The sequence below is a fragment of the Dermacentor andersoni genome, chromosome 8 (assembly GCF_023375885.2).
Source record: "Dermacentor andersoni chromosome 8, qqDerAnde1_hic_scaffold, whole genome shotgun sequence".
Classification (NCBI taxonomy): Eukaryota; Metazoa; Arthropoda; class Arachnida; order Ixodida; family Ixodidae; genus Dermacentor; species Dermacentor andersoni.
The window spans coordinates 126,263,437-126,283,101 of NC_092821.1; the positions used below are offsets into that span (position 1 = coordinate 126,263,437).

Below are 19,665 nucleotides of genomic sequence, written 5' to 3' on the forward strand. Positions count from 1 at the left end.
ACGCTGGTCAATGCCCTTAACGATGTACGTGTCCAATTTTTCGTCCACTTTCATTCTCCTTTTTACTACTTTTTCTACACTTCAATTTAAACATCACAGATGATTTCCGCTATGCTTTCCGTTGCTTCACGGTCTGTTTTATTTCATCGCCATCATCACCGCCCCACCACTATCATCGTCATCATCATCATCATCACATTTTCATGCCCACTGCAGGGCGAAGGCATCTCCCAGCGATCTCTAATTACCCCTGTCGTGTCCTAGCTGATTTCAAGTTGCGCCAGCAAAATTTCTAAATTCATCAGCCCACCTAATTTATTGCCGTCCTCAACTGTGCTTCCCTTCACTTGGCACTAATTCTGTAACTATAACAGACCACCGGTTATCTGCCCTACCCGTTGCATGGCCTGTCCATGTAATGTGTTTTGTTTATTCAGCTGCAACTAACAAAGGAATTTAGCCTTTCTGATCTTTCAAATTTTCTTGCTCGATAATATAGGGAGGCTAAACAGTTTGTGTATCAGTTTACTTAAAAGGAAGCCAATTACCCTCTGATACTCGCAAACAATAATGTTTATGGCTTAGAAGTAAGCTATAATGTAGAACTACCACTCGGTATATCCATAACCGCCGTTACGCAAGGTTGCCGCCAACGCATAATTTGGTAGCTGTGTTCCAGCAATCGCTGTCGACGGCTAAACAGACCGCAAAACGAACAATGGTCATCCCAAGCCTTGTTGCAGTTTTGACGAAGTGCTGACGAGATGGTCTTTTCTTTATTTCTCTTTTTTTCTTCCTTCAGTTTCTTTCTTTCTTTATCTGTTTTATATCTTCTTTGTAAATTTTGTATAATAGGCACGATACTTTATAATATACCACGCCATTTGCTATCATATCTACCATGTCTTCGTCCTACGTTTCTTGTTATTTATGCGACAATGACGATATGCTGTAACTGCTGTATCATCACAGCGGGCCGAACCTAGTTAAGCTGCCTAAACTATTTACACCCCTTGTATTAATTCCAACGCTCTTTTTTGGAATAAAGGTGGTGGCCAGGAATAGAGGTCTCACCAATCGAGGTCACGAGTTCGAATCCGCGTCAAAACCACTACAGTTTTTCAGACTTGAAGTGGCATCTGAGACCAGCAAAAACAGAATAAGAACCACGCGAAAACCAGTTAAGCTGTAGTAGTCTAGGAGCACCCAAAATTAGAAAGGCACACTGTGCTTAAAAAAAAAAAAAAAAGACACTCCCTCTCCAGAACGGGAATCGGCTTCCCTTGCGCAGCACTTGGCCACTACTTCCCTCGTAGATCTTGCAATTAACCCCTGGACTCGAGTCCCCAGCGAGTGCGGAACATCTCACCAGGCCGTGGGGATGAGGCTCGGGATGTAGTAGAGCGTGCTAAGAACCTCTGGACTCTGAAAGGCCGCCACATGGGTATTTGGAGATCGATTGGAGAGACCTTGGTCGTGTCAGTGGACACGAGATATATATGATTACTTTGGAATATGTATAATCGACTTGGTTTGATTTTTCGCCGTCTTCCTTTCTTTTGCCGCAGGGGACGACCTGGCCTTTCTAGGCAATGAAGCCAAAGGCGCCCCTGGCGGCTGCATCTCCTACTACTCGTCCTCGGATGAGGAGCGCATCTCGACTCTCGTCGTTCGCTCGCCCTGGCTTGACAGTGATTTGCACTCCTACATTTCTCTTAGAGCTTGCTTCGCGCAGCCCTGCAGCTTAAATTGCGGTTGCTCTGCAACCTCGTCACGCAGCTGATCTGTTGCCTCGTTACGCAACAGCCTGTGAAAAAATTAAGTTTACCGGAGCATCGTCTTATATTTTCAATGTTGCAGAAACTCCGGCACACGCTTCGAGCTCGTCAGATGACGACGCTTAGCTAATGGGAAGGTTGGGAGACAATAATCTGATGTTTTAATTCTGTACTAAATTTGGTCTCTAGATTCTGGACCTCTGGCGTCATTGACAGTATCGTGAAGTGGTGACACAGGGCGAAATTTGCCGACGTCGCGTACCAATATGTGGTTAGGCATGACGATGTTGCTCGTAAACAATAAGCAACAGTGCTGCCTGGGTTTCTTCTGGGTGTCAGCAGTAGCCATTGCAGGAACGGTGCCAGCCAGTGTGTTCTGGCTTGGTGTCGAAATCGCTGCGTAGAAACAGGTATTATAGTAACTTGTTTAACGCGCCGCGGTAGACAATTGGCTGTGGCGTTGCATGCGGTGCTGAGCGCGAGGACGCGGGTTCGACCCCGGCCGCGGCGGCCGCATTTCGATGGGGCCGAATTTCAAAGACGCTCGTGTACTTAGACTTACGTGCACCCAGGTGGTCCCCAGGTGGTCAAAATTAATGCGCAGTCCCCCACTTCTTCGGCGTGCCTAATAATATCAGAGCGTGGTTCTGACACGTAAAACCTCAAAAATTTTTTTAGCTAATTGTTTAGGCCACTGTAACGTTTGTCAGTATTCTTTTTTCTAATAAAGTTTCGGGGATTTCGACTTCTTTTTAGCTAAAAAAGGTTACAGGTTCGAAATGTAATGTCAGCACTACTTAAGGTAATTCTTGATGGCATGCCGTACGTGTACTAGCAGATACGTTTAGCCCGTCATACACTCGCATTGCACTTACCGTTTTACCGTGATACCTAAAAGTACACCCAAACGGCGTCGCTGGTGACTTCTGGCGGTATCTCTTTTCAACGAAAGAAAGCTAAACTGTTGTAGCAGCGTGCGGCAATTTTCTGCTGATATGTTGCCATAAATATTTTCGTGGCCACGCAACCTTTGAGCTCCAAGGCGAGTTGTATAAGCGAATGAAGTTTTCAACTTCTGTTTGAGCGGAGCATCACAAGACGTCGCCGCCAGGATGGTTCTCCGCGCCGCGCGCCGCGTTATATCCATGGTGTTTGGCACCACTGTCTCACCAGAAAAATCAATCAATCAATCAATCAATCAATCAATCAATCAATCAATCAATCAATCAATCAATCAATCAATCAATCAATCAATCGATCAATCGATCAATCAATCAATCAATCAATCAAGAAATAAATAAATAAATTAGTCAAGTATTGGTACCATATCCATACTGTGTCACCATCTCCTTTCGGACTGCGAAGATGACGCAGGAACAGGCACCAAACTGAGGCTTTACGGTATACGTATAAGAAATATGCCTTGTGGCAAGTCTCCACTGAGATAAAGGAAGGAGCCGTGGCATATTCAAATGGCTTGTTTCTACTCTTGTTACAATTTTTTTTCCATTTGGGCTCGCTTCAGCTAGTGCAGTTAGCGTAATGGAATATGCTATTCGTTGGCAGTTTTCTTTCTCAAAATGCACGTAATTAGCTGGACATGAAAATTGGAACTGCGAACTGTCACGTCATAACGGTAGCAGTTATCTTGCTTTTGTTCAGTGAGCAAGGCGTAAGCTCCAAAAACAGGCACCGAGTCTTTATGCATACTGTATGAAGTTTGCTTACTCCTACGTCTCCCATGCGTGGAGTCACGAGTCTCATTTTGTCACCGCCTTGCGTGTCGTGCAGAAATGAAGAACCTGGCCATGTCGTGCTCCCTGGTCAGTTTGATCCTGGTCGGTGCGAGCGCTCTGGTCGGTGGCTTCGGCATCTGCAAGCGCCAGCTGTCCGCCGTCATGGTCACGGGAGTGATGTTCATTCTCGCTGGTGAGAAGGCCGTCTCTCACTTGCACGTCTGCGTGACTCGGCTTTACGCGAAGTGTGCCATTCCCGTTGATACGCAATTACTCCTCCATGTCCGTCCTGCTGTCACCGTCTTGTTCTCGCGTTTTACGTCCAGTAATTGCGAAACACCGGCTAACCTGCTCCCACGCCTTGATCAATCGCTTACGTGTTTACACAAAGGCACATTTAATGGATTGTGTCGAACGGTGTGCGCTCATGATGGTTTTAACCAGGCTCCCAAGGTCATTGGCATTATGAAACATCGTTCCAGCGCACAATTGAACACGGACTAGAAGAGAAGGACAACACGAACGCTGGACTTCATCTGAATTTTATTCACGGAAAACAGGGCTTTATGTACACAGGGGGGAGGGGGGAGAGGGAGGGGGGCGCTGCTAGTGCACTGGACCAACCAAAAATATTTCCTTGGTCCAGGCGACAATCATCAGAGGCGTTGAGACCAAAAGAAAAACATGAAGAGACCCCCCCCCCCCCCCCCCTGTGTACATAAAGCCCTGTTTTCCGTGAATAAAATTCAGTTGAAGTCCAGCGTTAGTGCTGTCCTTCTCTTCTCGTCCGTGTTCAATTGTGTGTCGGAACGATGTTTCATAATGCCAATCACAACCAGCTAGCCCAGCTGCCCATACTTAGCGATGTAGTTCCAAAGTCGTACACGGACCAAAGGTGTCGTCCTGCCAACCTGTCTCGCGCAGCGGTGTTCGCCACCTTCACGAGCTGCTTCATGCACTTCAAGCGCACCGTGCCCCAGGGCGTGCTGACGGGCACCGACTTCGACCAGTCCCTGCCTTCGGAGTTCCTGCGCTGTCGCCGCTTCGCTCGTGACTGGGCCGCCTCGCTGTCCTGGCTGGGAATCGCCCTGTGCCTGTTCACCAGCGTCTTCTGGCTCATACTGGCCAGGATCATGCGCTTCTGAAGGAGGCACCGACGGCCCAGCATCTTGCTCACGTGGTCCCTCTCGGCCGTCCGCTTTCTTCTTTCGCTAGGACCAAGTCGTCGTGGACCCGAAACGATTCCGCGCCTGTGGTGAACGGAGAACGCGTCGAGCTCTCGGAGAGTAATTGAGTCGCGCAGTGAACTCCCGGGCCGTATTGCCAACCGAATACTTTCGCCATCCGTTCATTGGCTGAATGATAAGGAGCCCACGTGACAACATTAACTAGTGAACGGGTACACTTGTAGGAGGCATTGTTGCGGACGATCGTTTTGAATATGAAAGCGAATTATTGTCATCCACATGGCAGTAGCACCAATCCACGAAGGAAAACTACACTGGTGTCCCAGATAGAAAGCTTCGCAGTTGAAGGAGATAACTTCGTGGTCAATGGCTAGAACTCGGGATCAACGCCTTTTCTGAGTGGTCTGTCATCTCTACCATTTGAGCTAACCTGGAGCCTTCTGATTAGCTAAGATGGTAGATATTTGATTCTGAAAAAGTCGTATGGGTTTGCTTTGTTTCTTCTTGGAGCTACAGTCCTGTGAATGTCAATTAAGTTTCCCTTTCGTTAACCTTGCTCCATCTTGAGGGCCTCCGCAGAACTGATTTGCTACATTCAGCGCAATTACTTGCGACACACCTCGAGAGCCTTGCAAACATGCCTGCTCAGCGATGGTGACTACGCATGAAAGCTGGTTTCCTAGCAACAAAAAGTCTTATGTGGAGAAGCCCATCTCATGTCGTCTCCTGCGTTTTAAATGTGGCGTTCTGTGTATTAAGTGTGTGTTGGGAGTGTGTGTACGCATAACCGGTAGTGTTACCGTAGTATGGTAAGCGCCGTTTTGATAAGCAAATGTATACTAATTAGAGCACGTCAGGAGGAATTGAGCTGAGCTCCGTAATTAGATGAACAATAATACAATTCGGTAACTGCTAAATACCAGCTGCCCTGCTCCCGTGCCTTGGTTAGTTAATCACGTGTTTATCAAAGGAACATTTAATAATACATCATGCCGAATCGAGTAGGTTCGTGATAATTTTAGTCAGACTTCTCTAGTCATGCAAGTCCCCAAGCCCCGTTTCAATCTCTGGCTATATTGAAGGTCAACGTGTAGTGGTTAATGGATTATGCTACAACTATTCAGGCGGCAATATGAAACTTCTTACCGTGCGTCATTGTTTAGCGCCTGCTAAAAAGGAACCAAAACACAAATCCTGTTTTAAAACTCGTAATGATTAAAATGCGGTTTATTTTGTATTGCATACTGTTCGTTTTTAGAACTCTTTCTTTTTTTTTTGCATTTGTGCTCGGCTCAGCTTTAGTTAGTTTTCTTGTCTCCATGCGACGGGAATGTCGGCCGATGGTTACACTTTTGGTTAATCAGCTTTCCCAGGTTCGGAAACCTAGAGCTTGGGGGTATTTTTGCAATTAGTATCAGGTTTGAGTGTCTAGTAGCGACTTGGCGACAAGTTGCTCTTTAAAATTTTTTTTTTACTGACGCTCATTGCAAAGGGACGAGCAGGCACAAAATTTAAGTCTAACAGCAACCTTACGAAGGTGTACTGTAAGGACGAAAAGGTTGAAGGACCTCCTAGCGCTGATGTGTTCGCTCCGTAACGTTAGATCTTAAACTGTGCACAAAACATCCTAATCTCGGGTGTGCTCAAACGGGTTGACTGGTTCATGAAGAAGCGAGTACTGAAAGGGGACTCTACTGGATGCTCAAATTATTGCACTATCCTTCTATATCTAGTAAAAAATCATTGCTCTGCAACTTATCACACCGTCAAAGCCAACTCACCCAAGCGACTCTTCTTTGCGCAGCAGTGAGTAACACTGTGGAAACTTGGAAACGGCGATAGCGGTAAATTATAGCGCACATGAAAAGACAGCCTGTGCTATATACACTGCAGATTACGTCGTAACGCTAGCGATTGCCCGTTGCTGTAGTGAAACCGCGTGTTGGACATTATACGTCATGCGAAAGTGAAGCTGCCGCTCAAGGTTTGAGAGACAGAAACAAGAGGAAAGGCAGAGAGATTAACCATAATGAAAAAAAAAACGGTTTGCTACCCTACGCTGGGCAACGGTGAAAGGGGAGGTTGAAAAATAAGAAAGTAGAGAAACAGCGAGACAGGCGGGAAGCACAGATACACGATCACGGTCAGTCACGATCAGCGCACACTATCACAGCACAGGATCAAGTGCTGCACAACGAACGTCAATTCAACCTACAGCTGCCTGTGCAGGCATGTTGTCCATAAAAACAGTAGCGGTGTCTTGGGTATATAGCTCGCTTTGATCACAGAAAACCATTTTGTAATGCCGACCTCACTGCTGAAAGTGACTCATGCAGAATATGGCCCCAAGACGCCTATCACGTCACGTGTGGTATGCGACGAAGTCATTGAAGTCTTTTGACCGTGAACTCACAGATGCCGTTTGACTGTGAGGCTCAATGAAGTAGTTTGACTGTGGACACCATGAATATGGCATGCCTTCTCGAAAGAACATTATGATGCACAAGACTCCTGTACACTGCGCGATGGTAAAGACAGAACAACGCGAAACGCACACGTCCTTCTTTCGAACATGGTGTCACTCTGTTTAGGTCCGACAGCGGTCGGTGCTAAATGCTAAACAAAACGGCCACGTTGGAAACAGAGAAAACAGCACGCAAGACAAGTACAACAGAGTGGACAACAAACAGAACACTGCGTTTGTGGTCCACTGTTTCGTATTAATTTTTCGCGCTGTTTCTCTCTTTTTTTTCTGTATGTGTTTCAATGAATTGCCAATTTGTCAGAAATGCAATACTTGCAGACTCACTTTTACTAAGGGTTACCTTCTTATATTCGGCTAAACCAGGCCATAATAGTGTTCTTTTAAAGCTTTCATCTGTATAGTGCGCATAGGAATTACGCAACGTACAATTTTGCTCGAAACAATCTCGGCGTGTACAATACATCGCATTTGAATGCATCCGTCCTGTACGCAATGCATCGACGGCACCACGTTACGGCAATGGTAACTTAACCTACAGAGTAGTTCGCGATGCGCGGTGTTGTGATTTTTGTTTTACATATATATGTATGGGTTAGGAACACGGAACCTATTCGTAAACGTTTAGCTCAGCCACAACTGCGGTTTATTATAATTAGGTTTTTCTTAATGAGAACGTCGTACGAGATATGATGAAGGACACCTTTGTCGACTTACGTGTTTTCACGAAGGCTTTTGCGTCTGCTCAAGGAGTCACATCTTCGTCTGTGTATAGCGTAGTTAGTTCTATCACTTTGAAAGTCCACTGTGTAGAGATAAAAAGTCGCGACCCTTGTGAATACACAACAGCTTACATACAACTTGAGAGCAACTCACGCGGACTCATCGCAGGGCAGCTGACAACAATTGATCATCATCATGATCAGCCTGGTTCCGCCCACTACAGGACAAAGGCCTCTCCCATACTTCTCCAACTGCCCCGGTCATGTACTGAAAACTATTAAGTCAGCTAAATAAATAAAACGAATGTCAGGAGCTTTTCAAAGCCAATAACCAGAACATGTTTTTTTTCGCTCCTGTTTAATAATCTCGCAATTCACATCTGCCTTTCTCACTCGCCAAGGTGATAGGCCCATGGCCATCGCATGGGCGTCACAAAGCAGCGAAAGCACTTGAGCTTTTCCTTGAAGATGCTGGCATTTGTGACCAATATTGACTCTACTGCGTCGTGTGCAACTCTGTCTCATTCGTTTATCTGAGACACCTATCTACCACATACATATGTGAACTTTGTTTCAGCGAAAACTTTCTGAGAGAGACTTTTACTCTTACTGTGCTACATGTTCTTCTGTTTAAGTATTACATATAGCTAGAATATATATACCTTTCTTATTTTTAACCTACATTATTAACCAAGTGAACAGGGACAGCGGCCGCCAAAAAACGGTGGCAACTCATCTGTTTAGTTTTAGCTAAATGAAAAAGAAAAGGCTCGGTGCTCAATTTAGAATTTTTGCCCAAGCGACCATCATACGATCGCACTGGTACGACTTTATTCTTGCAAACTACATTTATAATAATGACGAATAGGAGCGGTGGAGAGAATTACAGCCTTCAAAGCGTTTCAATGTTAGCACAAGTGATCCTACTAGTCCCGAAAACATCGTTAGTGTAGGACCTGTGATGTAGCACAACAATGTTGGTGAAAACCATTCCCCGTGTGACGCACTTTTTCAATTTGTCAGTTGATGCAGACACCGGCAGCGGCGGCTCAGTGGTGAGGGTGTTCTGCGAGTGGCCATGAGGCCGCGGGTTCAATTCCCCCGACCCCTGGCGGCCACCATTGAATAAGCGCAAAATGCAAAAAAAAGAACAAGAACACTTGCATACTTGTGTTTAAGTGCATGTTAAAACAACCTCAGGTGATCAAAATTATTGCGGAGCCCTCCACACTATAGTGTCTCTCATAGATTAAGTGCTGCCATGGGACTTATCAATCAATCAATCAATCAATCAATCAATGGGTGGATGCCTATTTGCGCAGGCTGCCTTTTATATTTATTTATTTATTTGTTTGTTTATTTGTACATACTGCAGCCCGATCGGGCTATTGCAGGAGTGGGTGCGAAAGGCAGAGCAATGAAAATAATAAATAATACAGGCAATACAAACAATACAAACCAAAACAAACCAAAACTATTCAATGGCTGCCAATAATATGTTTAAAGGAAGAGAACGAGTAAAACCAGGCAAGGAATTCCAGTATTCGATTATACAGGGAAATAAACTGTATTTGAAAGTGTCCGTACGGGCAAAATAAGGGGCGATGTTTAGGTGATGGCGACTTCTAGCGTTAGATGGTTAGATTAGGTAGTTATGTGAAGATATACGGCAAGAATAGTTAATAATGCAATGCAATAACTTGAGTGATTCCGTGCGTCGGCGATCCGAGAGCGGTTGTAAGCCTAGGGATGTGTCGTAAGGAACAAAATTTGAACGCTTCAAGTATGGGATGGAAGGACCTACTGACAAGCTTTCGTAGACAACTTGGACGACAAAGCGAGCGGATCCCATTCCATGCATACGCAAACAGTTCTTGAATGCACTACTGCACCCATGCATCGTTAAGATTTGAAAGCGTACTTCTTTTGTTCCTGATTACATGTTCAACACACTTCACCTTTCAGATTATAGGCCGGTATTCTGTACAAAGTGAACCCTGTTGTAACACCTAAAGTGGTACTTGAGAAAAATCTGGCCTCTGTTTTCTCGACTGATAAACACATTCTGTTCGAGAATTCGTACATTGCATCTTTCAAAGTAGGGGCGTAAAGGAACTGCAGCGAATAGCACAATTCACTACCGCGCCTTTAGTGTGGTTTGCGACGAAACAAAAGCCCCCCACAAAAAAACCTCAGACTTCACGACTGTGGTATGCCTGCCTAATTAGCGTCAATTAATTTGCTTTAATTATGGTGCCATCAAGCTGGCTTAGGCAACTAACGAACTTGCCACGCAAGGCTTTTGGTGTGCACACTAATGAACGTGATGAGCAGCGGAGTGTTCCGTTAGTGTGTGGCGCTTTCCGCACTGCAAAAATGGTAATAATGTTCCATGACAGTCGTTAAAAGAGGCGATTTATTCGTGTCTCTGTTCATTGGCTTCTGTACCATCATCCTGTTTATATATATATATATATATATATATATATATATATATAAAGAACTCCGACAGAAGTCACCCATGCCAGTGTTAATTTGATTAGCGACGAAGCAATGTAGCGACTCACCGTATTGCAACCGCCGAAAGGCGTCATGCATGAGGCGTGTCCTGCAGCAGGGCTCCACCCTCTCTCGCGTTTCCCGCCTCGACACCACGCTTCTCCGTACGACGGGAGGCGGCGCTGACATAGAAGCACCGTATTCCCCCTCTTGACACGCTGCGCCATCTAGCGCTGCCGCCGTGAAGTTCACGCGTTGCGCGCGTATGACTATATGTTCGGACAAAATTATCTTACTGCATGTGACGCGGGTTCGGTTCCGCCCAGCACCGGAGAAAGCGTAAAGAACTTTTTCTTTGTACATGAAGAACAGCACATACCATGTGCCACCTGGGTGTCGATTCGAAAATTTTTCGTACTTGAGTTCGGCTTCCGATTCCCAATTCTGGGTCTGGCTCAGGTTCAGCTCTGTAGCGAAGAATTATAAGGGTTCGATCCGGTTTGGAACGTTGGGAAGCCGTCCATTCGCGCGCAAATGCGTTCAAAGAAAAAAAATGAATTCGCGTTCCTCGAGAGAATAACAAACGCGTTCGAAGAAAAAAAATTAAATCGCCTTCCTCGAGCTGCCACAAGAACTCGTGGTACATTTTGAGAGATAAGTTTTCTTCGGTTAGAACTATCGCGAAGCGCTTTCTTTTGAGCCATCATTCACTTTACAAAAAATCACAAAAGATCAGGGGCCATGCACTGTTACATATGGCATGTCGCATTTGTAGATTCAGAGGGCTTCGTGGCGCCCTTTGAGGCTATCAAATGCGATTTTCCAATGCGATTTTTGTGACTTAGAGGGGCCCTTGTAAACGAACTCTACTCAAAGAAGCCACGCTCCATTTATTGCGAGTTTTGAGCAGATCACTTTAAAGGAGGACGTAATTATTTCTTGCGCATTCGAGGAATTCTGGCCCCATAGTGTACTTGCGGGTTTGGCAGCTATCCAACAGAGAAAAATAAGCAAGGCAACCAAACTGTTGTTTCAGTACTGCGCTAAACGTGCTTGCGCACGTTGTCCACATTTTGTTGTAACATAATGCGTATACCTCACTTGACTGACTATGTGTCGACGGCGTTCTTGCAGCTGACAGCTGAACTGGCAACGGTGTTCCCTAGCGTTCTGTCCTGTGTGCCTCTCGCTGACGTCCATTCCCCTTTTCGCGCTAGTTAAGGATGTCTCAAGTCTGAGACTATAGGACCCTCGTCTGTATATACATGTACGAACTTCATTTTCTTAAAAAATAATCTTGATTGATTGACTGATTGCTTGATTGATTGCAGCAACCTGGCTGTGCTGCCTGTTAGGTCTGTTCTCTCGCAGCGTGGTTGGTGACGTACATATATTCATAAGATTGGGTGAACTATGGCTATCCTATCACGTGTGCGACAAGCTGTATCTAGTCACATTTTTTTTATATGTGCGCTAATCTGGTGCAAATGTAGGCTCGTTTTTAAGATGGTGAAGCGGCGCAGAAGAAGAAAACACTCGATACAAAGCTGAATAACGACTGACGTGCTTAATACACTAGTCACAATACATACAGCAGGAAAAGAAAAAGAGGAACACAGACCAATGTTATAGTTGTCACTTCCAAGGTTTGAAGGAAAATTATTTGTGTATCTGAGTGATGTGTGAAGCTTAGTGTTCTTTTCCCCTTAGATTTTATTTTGCTGACTGGTTCATAATACTTCGATTGACGCAGCAAACTTGCGAGTTGGCTGTCAGAGCTCTCATTTCTTTTCGCTTACCAACCCAGCACTCTTTTGCGTAATTGCCTACGCGCCCACTAATTTAAAACACAAATTTGTTGTTCGGAGCTCCTATGTAACCCTCTAATATAATATGTATGCCTGCTATTTTACTTCTTTTTTGAAATTTGGGCCTTTACCAGAACACCTGCCTTTGAGTGTTCAGCGCAAAGCATCCAAGTCAGCCTTCACCGACCATTCTGAAATGAACTCGCTCGCCACTTTGTGTGTATAGGGCGAAAGCGAAACCGCAAGAACAAAACAAAAAAAGATGCATCAGAAAAAGAAAATACCAAAAGATAATAAACTGAACATGACAGATGTGCATTTTCGTCCTCCTTGTATCCCTTTGCGTTTACATTTCCACGTTCATTTTTGTGCCTTCAACGCCTTTCTACGTCAGGTAGCAAGTGGTCCAGCCATCGACGCTTTTCCTAAGCATTTGTAGAAGACAGTAGAGCGTGAACAAGAAGGGTGCAGAGCGGAGTAGTGTTACTGTATATAGGTTCCCTTTACGGAGCCTGTACTGAGTTTAGACAGTCGCCACGTGGTGCGTACTAGTGCTCAACGCGCGACCCAAACTTGTGTGCACTATGAAAGGTGACGTCAATGGTTTTGGCACAGTCAATTTTTCTGTTGCTTTTGAACGAGCTTGCGAATGTCTGTGCTCTCCGCAGAAGAGCGTCTGAGCGCTTGATCATATTCGAAGGGAACAACGCACACCGGCAACGCTTTCTATACTTGTCATGCATTTGAGCAAATAAAGATTTACTTGTTTTCTTCATTTGTGACATTCTTATTTACGCACTTTTCACGTCTACAAGGCCCGAAGACATTATTTACGGCAGGTTGTATTGGGTTACATTATCACCATCAGAGGCGGCTAAGGCTAGCATTAGCAGTAGGCGTGAAGCTTAGAAAGGGACATAAAAGGAACATAACAAACATCTGCACACTTATTTAACGACAAAAGAAGACGAAAAAAAGTAGGCAGCGCCGTATTCACGTGCCAACTTGTCCTTCAATACATTAATATTGCCGTGGTCACATTGTTGATGCCATCAAGAGTGATTCGTAAAAACCATCTACCAAAATAATAATTACCTTCAGATTATCATTACGTACAGTGCAGGACGAAGACCTCTCCCTGCGATCTCAAATTACTCCTGTCCTGCGCCAACTGATTCCAACTTGCGCCTGCTGATTTGCTAATTTCATCACCCTACCTAGTTTTCTGTCGTCCTTGACTGCGCGTCCCTTCTCTTGGCACCCATTCTGTAACTCTAATGCTCAGTCGGTTATCTATTCTACGCATTACATGGCCTGCCCAGCTGAAGCTTTAACGCGATGGCGTTAAGGATTCCGTGTCGCAGAAAATCCGTCGTCGGTGTCCGGCGTCGTTTCGGCATAAAGATTTCCGGACCACCCACACCTAGGCCCTCCATGTGACGCAAGAGAATTACTGAACTAATTGAATTTCTCAAGCTAAAATACGTCGAAAAATTGCAAACTGTGACTTACACATAACCTACAGACATGATAGCTCTCGGATTGTAATTTGACTATACGAGGAAATATAATTCTGTTATGCGAAAACTCAAAGAAACCCCTTTTTCAGCGTTTCTACCATTCACAGACCAGCCGCGGCGTCCGCCATTTGCGCGCGCCGGTACGCGGGTGTCTTAAGGGCCATGGAGCGGTGCGCCCGGTTCCTTGAAATACCTCCAGCTGGCGCTCGCCTCCGTCGCATCGTGGCCCACGCAAGAGGCCGCGTTTCTCCCACAGTCCACGCCTTCGTGTATAGCGTTCGCGGCCAGCGTTTCCCGGTAAACATTACGGTTACATACGCTCCAGTTGCTGGGAAGCGTGAGAAGCAGTCAGGGATCTTTGAATGTTATCGCGTTCTACTCTTAAAGGTGAAGCTTAGGCGCCCTCCAATATTTTTTATGTTAATGTCAATTAGAATATCGGCTATTCCGGTTTGCTCTTTGATGCACACCGCTCTCTTACTGTCTCTTAAGGTTACGCCTAACATTTTTCGCTCCATCGCTCCTTGCTCGGTCCTTAACTTGCTCTCCAGCTTCATTGTCAACCTCCAAGTTTCTGCATTAGCACGGGTAGAATGCGGTGATTGTAAACGTCTCTTTTCAATGATAGCGGTAAGCCTCCAGTCAGTATCTGGCAATGTCTGCCGTATTCACCGCAACCCATTTTTAATCTTCTGCAAGTTTCCTTCTCATGATCACGGTCCCTTGTGAGTAATTGACATAGATAGACGTATACTCCTTTACAAACTCTAGATGCTGACTGGCGATCATGAACTCCTGTTCCCTTGCCAGGCTATTGAACATTATCTTTGTGTCCTGCCATATTAATCTAAAACCCCGCTCTTACACTGTCTCTGTTAAATTCCTCAATCATTTGTTGTAATTCATACCCAGTGTTGCTAAAAACGGCAATGGCATCCGCAAAGCGAAGGTTGCTGAGGTATTCACCGTTGGTCCTCACTCAGCCTTCCCAGTTTATTAGCTTTAATATTTCTTCCACCCATGCAGGGGAGGGATAGCGTAGAAAATAGCATCGGAGAGATTGTGTCTCCTTGCCTGACACCTTTCTTGATAGGTAACGTTCAGCTTTTCTTGTGGAGAACCAAGGTAGCTGTGAAATCCTTGTAGATATTTTCTAGGATATTCACGTATGCCTCCTGTACTCCTCGATTACGTAATGCCTCTATGAATGCTGGTATCTCTGCTGAATCAAATACGTTAATTTTCATAATCCATTAAGCCATATAGCGAGATTGATTGTACTCGGCAGATTTTTCGATTACCTTATTGATGACGTGGACGGGATCCATTGTAGAATAACCCTTCCTGAAGCCAGCCTGTTGTCTTTACTGAAGTCAAGTGTTGCCCTTATTCTATTGAAAATTGTCTTGGTGAATATTTTATAGCATACTGAAAGCAAGCTAATAAGCCTATAATTTTTCAATTCTTTGATGTCTCCCTTCTTGTGAATTAGTATAATGTTGGCATTCTTCCAGTTCTCTGGTAAACTGGAAGTCGTGAGGCATTGCGTAAAGGGCCGCAAGCTTTTCAAGCATGTCATCTCCATACTTGATTAAATCGACTGTTATTCTATGTTCTCTTGCCACTTTTCCCCGGGTCATGTCTTGCAAGGCCCTTCTAACTTCATCACTAGCTACAGAAGGAACCTCTGTATCCTGTTCATTACTACTGCTTCGAATGAAGGTAGCGTGGTCGCTCTGGGTACTGTACAGGTCAGTATAGAATTCCACTGCTGCTTTTACTATATCTTCGAAATTGCTGATTATATTACCCTGCTTATCTTTCAGTGCATACATCTTTGCTTGTCCTATTCGAAATTTTCTTCTCACTGATTTCATGCTGCGTCCATTTTTTACTGCTTCCTCAGTCTTTCTCACGTTATAATTTCGTATATCCCTTACTTTCACCTTGTTGATCAGTTTTGACAGTTCCGTTCCACGAGTTCTGTCTGATCGCTTGAGTTGTACACTTTCATTATTTGTTGTCTCTTTATTAGGTGTTTCGTTACTGAGGAGAGCTTATGTACTGGTTGCCTTGGTGCCTTACCTCCCACTTCAGTTGCTGAAGCCAGCCTAGTTACAGTTTCATTCATTACCACTATGTCATCTTCATATATCTGTTATAAAGCTGCATATTTGCTTGCAAGCACTAGCCTGAATTGGTCTGCTTTTATCCTTGCTGCGTCTAGGTTGACCTGTTTCTTCTTGACTAATTTTACTCTTTCTCTCTTCATATTGAGGGAAATCCTAGGCCCCACTAACGTATGATCACAGCACTTTACCCTAGCCAACACTTCTACGTCTAGCACTATGCTGGTATCGGCAGAGAGTATGAAGTCTATTTCATTTCTTGTTTCTCTATTAGGGATTTTCCCGGTCCACTTCCTGTTGCTACGCTTCCGGAAGAAGGCATTCATTATTCGGAGCCTATAATTTCCGGAATTCTGCCAGCATCTCTCCTCTAGCGCTCCTAGAGTCGAAGCCGTAGTTGCCAATTGCGTGTTCACCAACTTGTTTTCCCCTCAATTTTGTATTGAAGTCGCCCATGACTATACAGTATGCTTAGTTTGCTTTTCTCATCGCGAATTCAACATCTTTATAAATTTTTTCTATTTCTTCATCATCGTGACTAGAGGTTGGAGCGTAGACTTGTACTACCTTTATAACTCCTCTACAGCTTTATTACGACTACTGTTACCCTCTCATTAAGGCTGTAGAATTCATCTATGTTGCCCGCTATGTCCTTATGAATTAGGAATCCTACCCCGTATTGCTTCTTATCTGGGAGCCCTCTATAACAGAGGACGTGACCGTTAGTCAGCACTGTATAAGCCTCACCAGTCCTTCTAACCTCACTAAGGCCAATGATATCCCAAACAATGTCTTGTAGTTCCTCAAAGAGTACTGCTAAGCTAGCCTCACTCGAGAGGGTTCGCTTGTTGAACATTGCCAGGTTCAGTTCCTACTGGGGGCCTGTCCAGATTCAGAGATTCTTAACACCCTCTGCCGCGTCGCAGGTCTGACCACCGCCTTCGTCAGGTGCTTCGAAGCTGCAAGGGACTGAGGGCCATGGGTTAATTGTAGGGGTCATGAGAGAGTTACTGGCCGAATGCTGCAGCAAAATAACAATCGTTCCCAAATAATTACGTAATTAACGTTATCTATTATGTATAAGTTAACGTAATTGACAAGCGTGCGTGTACCATGGGACGATAACGTGAAAACAGAAGCAAGAAAAACAACTACATGCCACGAAATGAACTTTTTCTGTTAGCGTATGTGAACCACTCAAAGGCTTCTTTCAGTTGCATATTATATTGACCCTTTTCGCGGAGCAGTTTGCTCTAGAGAAACGAGATGGCGCTTTCGGCGGCGCGCCATACGTCGCCTCGGCGACAGCGCACGAATACGAAACCACTACCGCTTCCGCCTTGTCTCTGTGCGATCAGCTGTCGGAAATGCAGCCGAGCTTTCGCTAACGTACTGTCATGTTGCACTGAATCATGTGGATTGAAGACGTGTGCAGTGTTTGGCAGCAAATATAATGACTGGCATATTAAGGAATGAAATGAAGCTGCGGCCAAGTTCACGGATCGCTGGTGCAGCTGTCCGTACGTGTTACCGGCACTTTGAGATGTACGGCTTTGCTCGAAGATACAGAAATTTGCTTATCCGCCAGCGTTGTATCGCTGACCTTCAAAGAAAGAGCGGCAGCCCCGGAACGTCAGCAAGAGTGAGTACCGCTCGTTAAACAACAACAAAGGGAGTAGCACCGCTTCCTGTCATAGTAAGTTTCGTGCACAGTATCAACACACATCTGCCCCAACTGGCACGGAAACTTACGCCCACTCTATCGCCAACGTGTCAATAAGTGAATGGACGTACACTAGAATATACGCGCAATATATGCGCACAATAAATGAAGGGCTACACCGATGGTTGAAACTGAATGTTTTGCGGCGGTCCACAAGAGTAAGGGAGTTGCTAGGGATAATACATCTTTGCTACAAGGTATTATAGTGTACAAGATAGCTACGTATCAAACCTTGTGCGCAGCAAGGACAAATCTATCGGAACTGAGCGATTAGGCACAAAACGATCACATAATGACCACATCGAGGAAGCTTACTAACTCAGAAACGTGACAAGCCGCTGTTTTAAAATATTTTCCAAATAAAGAACGAAGCGGAAAACGCACTAATCTTGATTCACTTCATGATAGGAGAGTTGGGATGGCTTGAAATGCATATTCAGCCCCACTTTTAGAACAAGCACCATATACGCAGCTCTCGCCGTTTGGACATTGCTTAATCAGCTCCTACAGCTCTTTTGCATGTTCTCTGAAGCTGTGGCCAAAGTTTCGTGTTGTCCACGCAGTCACCATCTACGATATCTCCCGAAACAAAGGTTTGCTAGGGTGAACTGGCGTCGCGCACATCCATTGTAAACACGGACGCAACGGAGTAGTTGAGGCAAGCAGTGGTCAAGTCAACAGCGTGATTCCCCAGGATGAGTCCCCAACGTGAGTCCCCCAGGGGATCGGCGCGAAAAGGATCAATAGAAGTTTGTAACGAAAAATAAACAGTTGAACGCCGCGTTTTGTTCAGTTAACGGTCAACGTGGTATTGATAAGAAAAATTTCTACAGTGGTCTAGGTGACTGAACATTTCGAAAATGTTTTGGTTTATTTGAAAATTTTTACTCTGGTCTTTTCTGCTTGGCAAGTATGCAAGAGATAGACTATGTTTGATAGCAATAATGGTAGATAATTACTAAAATAAGGAACTGCAGGTGCGTAACCTTTTGCATTAGAAAGAGCTGGGGACTACTAGCTTATTAGCTGATAAATTGCTCAACTGAAGTACTAATCAGCATCTGATGGTGGCACTCGAGCTAAATAGAAGTCAGCTTAAGTCGGCACTGTCACTATAGTCACCATTACTTTCGAGCGTATGAAAGCGAGGAAAGAGGCAGCATGTGGTCCTTTTGTCGAACGCAGTCTAGGGCTGGTACTTGTTATGTGCCTAATACAGGTAAGTGACCAAATTGTTGTTTGGTGTTCACACGGCACTATTGAAATGTTTCGTGCACGGTCTAATTTCTATGTGTACACGCATGGAAAGAGTGGGAGAAGGGAAAAAAAGGACACACACACACACACACACACACACACACACACACACACACACACACACACACACACACACACACACACACACACACACACACACACACACACACACACACACACACACACACACACACACACACACACACACACCTCAGTAGCGCCTTCATCGCCTTCTGGTGTGAAGATGGCCGGCACTCCAAGATCGTCGGCTCAGAGAGCGGCCGGTCGTCGAGGCGTGCCAACGCCGTCACGAGTGACTGTCTCTGAGAGCTATAGCGAAGACAACAACACATGTTCCATTGTCTCCTCGCTGACGCAACTTTTCGATGTGGCAAGAAAATGCATTCGTGAAAGACACTACAAGCCACAGTCGGCGGATAACAGTTGTCTCGATTCGGGATAGTTCAGATGAAATGCGTAGTCGGAGAGATGGATTCAGTCGGAAACCTGGCATGTTCCATATGAATCGTGTGGCACCACGCGCTAGTTTGCGAAGCTTTGTTGCTGTGTCAGTTATAGCTAGCGGGATGGGTTCCTTCACGGCATCTTCGTCAGCCTTCCTAGCAGCTTTATCAGCGTTTTCGGTGCCCATGATGCTGCAGTCGCCTGTGAGCCACTATAAAGTGATGTCATGTTGTGTGTCATGTCATGTTTCTCTGCTAGCTGATGATATAGCTGCCTTATTTCCAGCAGAAGTTAGTCTTGTGGTCCACGACGTAGAGCGGATAGCAAACTATGCAGGGCTGCCTTTGAATCGGTGAATA

At 45.1% G+C, this 19,665-nt stretch overlaps 1 protein-coding gene across 2 annotated transcripts in view; it reads left to right on the forward strand.

The window, feature by feature from the left end:
• Positions 1–12,987, forward strand: part of LOC126525569 (uncharacterized) — a 30,497-nt gene extending 17,510 nt beyond the window's left edge. For both annotated transcript variants that reach the window (XM_050173497.2, XM_055067745.2), the window contains 3 exons: positions 1,569–1,691; positions 3,570–3,707; positions 4,439–12,987. In XM_050173497.2, coding sequence (XP_050029454.1) covers positions 1,569–1,691; positions 3,570–3,707; positions 4,439–4,659 — 482 coding nt within the window. In that variant the 3' untranslated portion in view covers positions 4,660–12,987. The remainder of the gene's footprint in view (positions 1–1,568; positions 1,692–3,569; positions 3,708–4,438) is intronic.
• Positions 12,988–19,665: the final 6,678 nt, after the last annotated feature.